Source organism: Glossina fuscipes, unplaced genomic scaffold (assembly GCF_014805625.2).
Source record: "Glossina fuscipes isolate IAEA_lab_2018 unplaced genomic scaffold, Yale_Gfus_2 61057, whole genome shotgun sequence".
Taxonomy (NCBI): Eukaryota; Metazoa; Arthropoda; class Insecta; order Diptera; family Glossinidae; genus Glossina; species Glossina fuscipes.
Window position 1 is genome coordinate 558 of NW_024003305.1, and position 2843 is coordinate 3400.

The 2843-nt window shown below is 36.4% G+C and overlaps 1 protein-coding gene across 1 annotated transcript in view; it reads left to right on the forward strand.

Moving 5' to 3' along the window:
• Positions 1-910, forward strand: part of LOC119643489 (cell wall protein qid3-like) — a 1425-nt gene extending 515 nt beyond the window's left edge. The window contains exon 2 of the mRNA XM_038042846.1: positions 804-910. Within this exon, the coding sequence (XP_037898774.1) occupies positions 804-814 (11 nt within the window). The 3' untranslated portion in view covers positions 815-910. The remainder of the gene's footprint in view (positions 1-803) is intronic.
• Positions 911-2843: the final 1933 nt, after the last annotated feature.

The window sequence follows — 2843 nt, forward strand, 5'->3', positions numbered from 1 at the left end:
AGATACACCCTTATGTTTGCAGCCTTGCAGCGTTTCTTCACTTGAAGCCGAAAAATCTCTGGAGTCTTTGCCCACCGTAAATATTTTACACAAAAATCTTTCCTGAATGCAAACCAACTTACTGACAGTTCCTTCCATATATTTGCAGCACGCAAGGATGAGGAGAAAGAGTAGTTGCAATGTAGTCATCAAATAGGAAACGAATTGTAGAGTTATAGGGATCTCCCTTGATTAGGTGCAAAACTAAGTGATTCTCCTACTCCTTAGTTTTCTAACTATACTTATTGATTGTTTAAACCCAACGCTTATGAAATTTTGTCTTATCTTAATTCGAAGGCCCTCCTTGCCCCTGTCCGTCGCGTTATTTGAAGCACAAAGACGGCCCATGCATATGGCCTTGCCCGTGTGAAGCTCACTGCTATGACACTCCGCCCACGACATGTTAAATGCTACAGTGCCCAAACTTAGTATATTGATATATCTACGACCATTGTCCCCGGTTCTACAATAAGCAGCAAAATTCGTGGGATAATGTCCGGCTTTTTAAAAAACAAGTCTCTAAATCTTCCTAGAGAAACGACTAAAGCTTTTTAAAGGAAATTATGCATATCAGAACTATATTTTTTACAAAACATTTTCAAAAATTATGAGAAGAGAAAAAAAGGCATACTTTGAATTCTAAATTTTGCGACATAGTCTCTTGCCTTTCGCCCCACTTCAATACACCAATTCCACTTGTTTCTGTAAGTAGTTGTAGTCGCATCTCTACTAAATCGAATGTTTTATGGTTTTTCTTTCGCCAGGTGGCTTTTAATAGTGGACGAGCATTTTCTATCGCCGCTGGTTGTGCCTGGCCGGCTAACGGAAACGAAACTAATTATTGATGATCAAAAACCCTGAAAATTGCAGCGTTGAAGGCTTCTTATGTGAAACAACAATCGCACAAAAAAAAAATGTAAAATTTGTCAGAAAAATTGCTAATCGAAATCCTAAATCTAGAGAAAAAAATTGTAAAAACCCTCTTATTTTGGGTTTTTCGTTTTTTTTTTTTTTTTAATAAAGACTTGGTAGTACACTATCCGACCTATTAAAAGCCCACAATGAGCTTCTGCTTTTATTTGTAATAGAGGTAGAAAGTATGGCAAATGTGGCAAATGTCTATATGTGGAATACTTTCCTGTAACGCTGAAAAGCAAAAAAGTTTACGTAAACTGGTTTTATATACATATCATCTTTAGCAGTCTGCCCTATCTGCGAGCATAGTTTATAAATTGTGATGAGATGGAAATAATCGGTTACAAAATCCATTGCCATTTTACATTCAATTGATACCATTTTGACGAAGAACTACTCTATTACACAAACTAAAGGTAATGACGAAATATTGTCTTGCTTGTGTTGAAAAGTGAAATTTTAAATCTATGCGACAGTGCGGCCGGTAAAATATCGTTTGAAAGAAAAGTGTTTTTGGAAAATAGCTACGCCATTTTATTTTTAAAAACACCGGCGCTTCCTTTCCCGGTGAGCCAACATCACCCTTTCGACAGGTCTTATCTCTAATTCCCTCTAACCAGTTTGTCTAATATAAACTAATACATATACGGCACGCGTGGTCGCAAGGAGAATATCTTGTTGATTAACGTCAACAACAGAGTCGCGACTAAAAGCCTAAGGGGTTGCCATTAACTTTTCAATCCCGATATCTAAGAAGATCTGCAGTACAAATAATAGTAATTCGTTTCGCCGCAAAAACGACGAACAAAACAAGTAAAGGCTACGGTCCACTTTAAATATTCTACGCCACTTCGCTTAATACAGTTATTCATATAAAGATTTTTCAAAATAATGCATTATATGGGAAGTGGTTGAAAAAGCTCTGTTCCAAGCTATTTTAAATAGCTTTCGTCCTTGGACCAACACCAACCAATTTCGTCAAAATATCTCAAAAGTTACGACCTGTGGCGTGAACAAAGGAATGCGAATCGATAGACGGCCGCACAGCCAACCAACAAGCTTAGATCGATTTAGTAGATAATTTCTAGAATAGATTCAGAATTATTTTCTGCCCTCCGATCAGTGTAATAAAAGGCGGGTCTACTTTAAATCCTTCGGGGTACTATATACTTCCACACAAACTTTATGTACCCCGTACGAAAGCTCATGTTGCTCGTTGCTGTAGCAACGTCTTTTATACCTAGCAACCTTCTCTTAAAAGGAAAACAGTAAAAGTTGGATATTCTATATATAACATTGGGTGAACTTGGCCGATTTTTACTGTTACATCTGTTGCAGGATGTAATTAATGAGCAGAGAACTCAATTTTTAAGCTTATGAAACAAACATCATTTTTGTGACCAGACGAATACTTATCACAGACCATTACACGCAGCCAAACAAGTCTAACATGCTTACATCGATTCAGAATTTGAAAATGGTGAAGTGTCTATATATATACACTACTATACAGGAACTCAAAACTTCTGTTTTTTTAACTGTAGTCTGCATTGTTCCATTATTTTTTCCTCCCTTTTATCAGATTTATAAGCGATTTGTAAACTTTATTAGTTTTAACCATCATTTATTGTACCCTACACTACTTGTGGTACAAGATAGATTAAACGAGTGCTGGTGTATGTAATACGCAGAAGAGCTTGAGATAAACCCACCCATCCACGATCGATTCAGAATCATTAATCTGAATTGATCTAACCTTTCCTTTTGTTCACTTCGTCTCTTTTTGTGTTATACGAATGTAGAACACCGCCTGAGTGAATTAAAAAAAAGGCAAAAAATTGAAAAAAATAGATAACCAGCGATGAGAAATAATTTGAGTAGAATATACT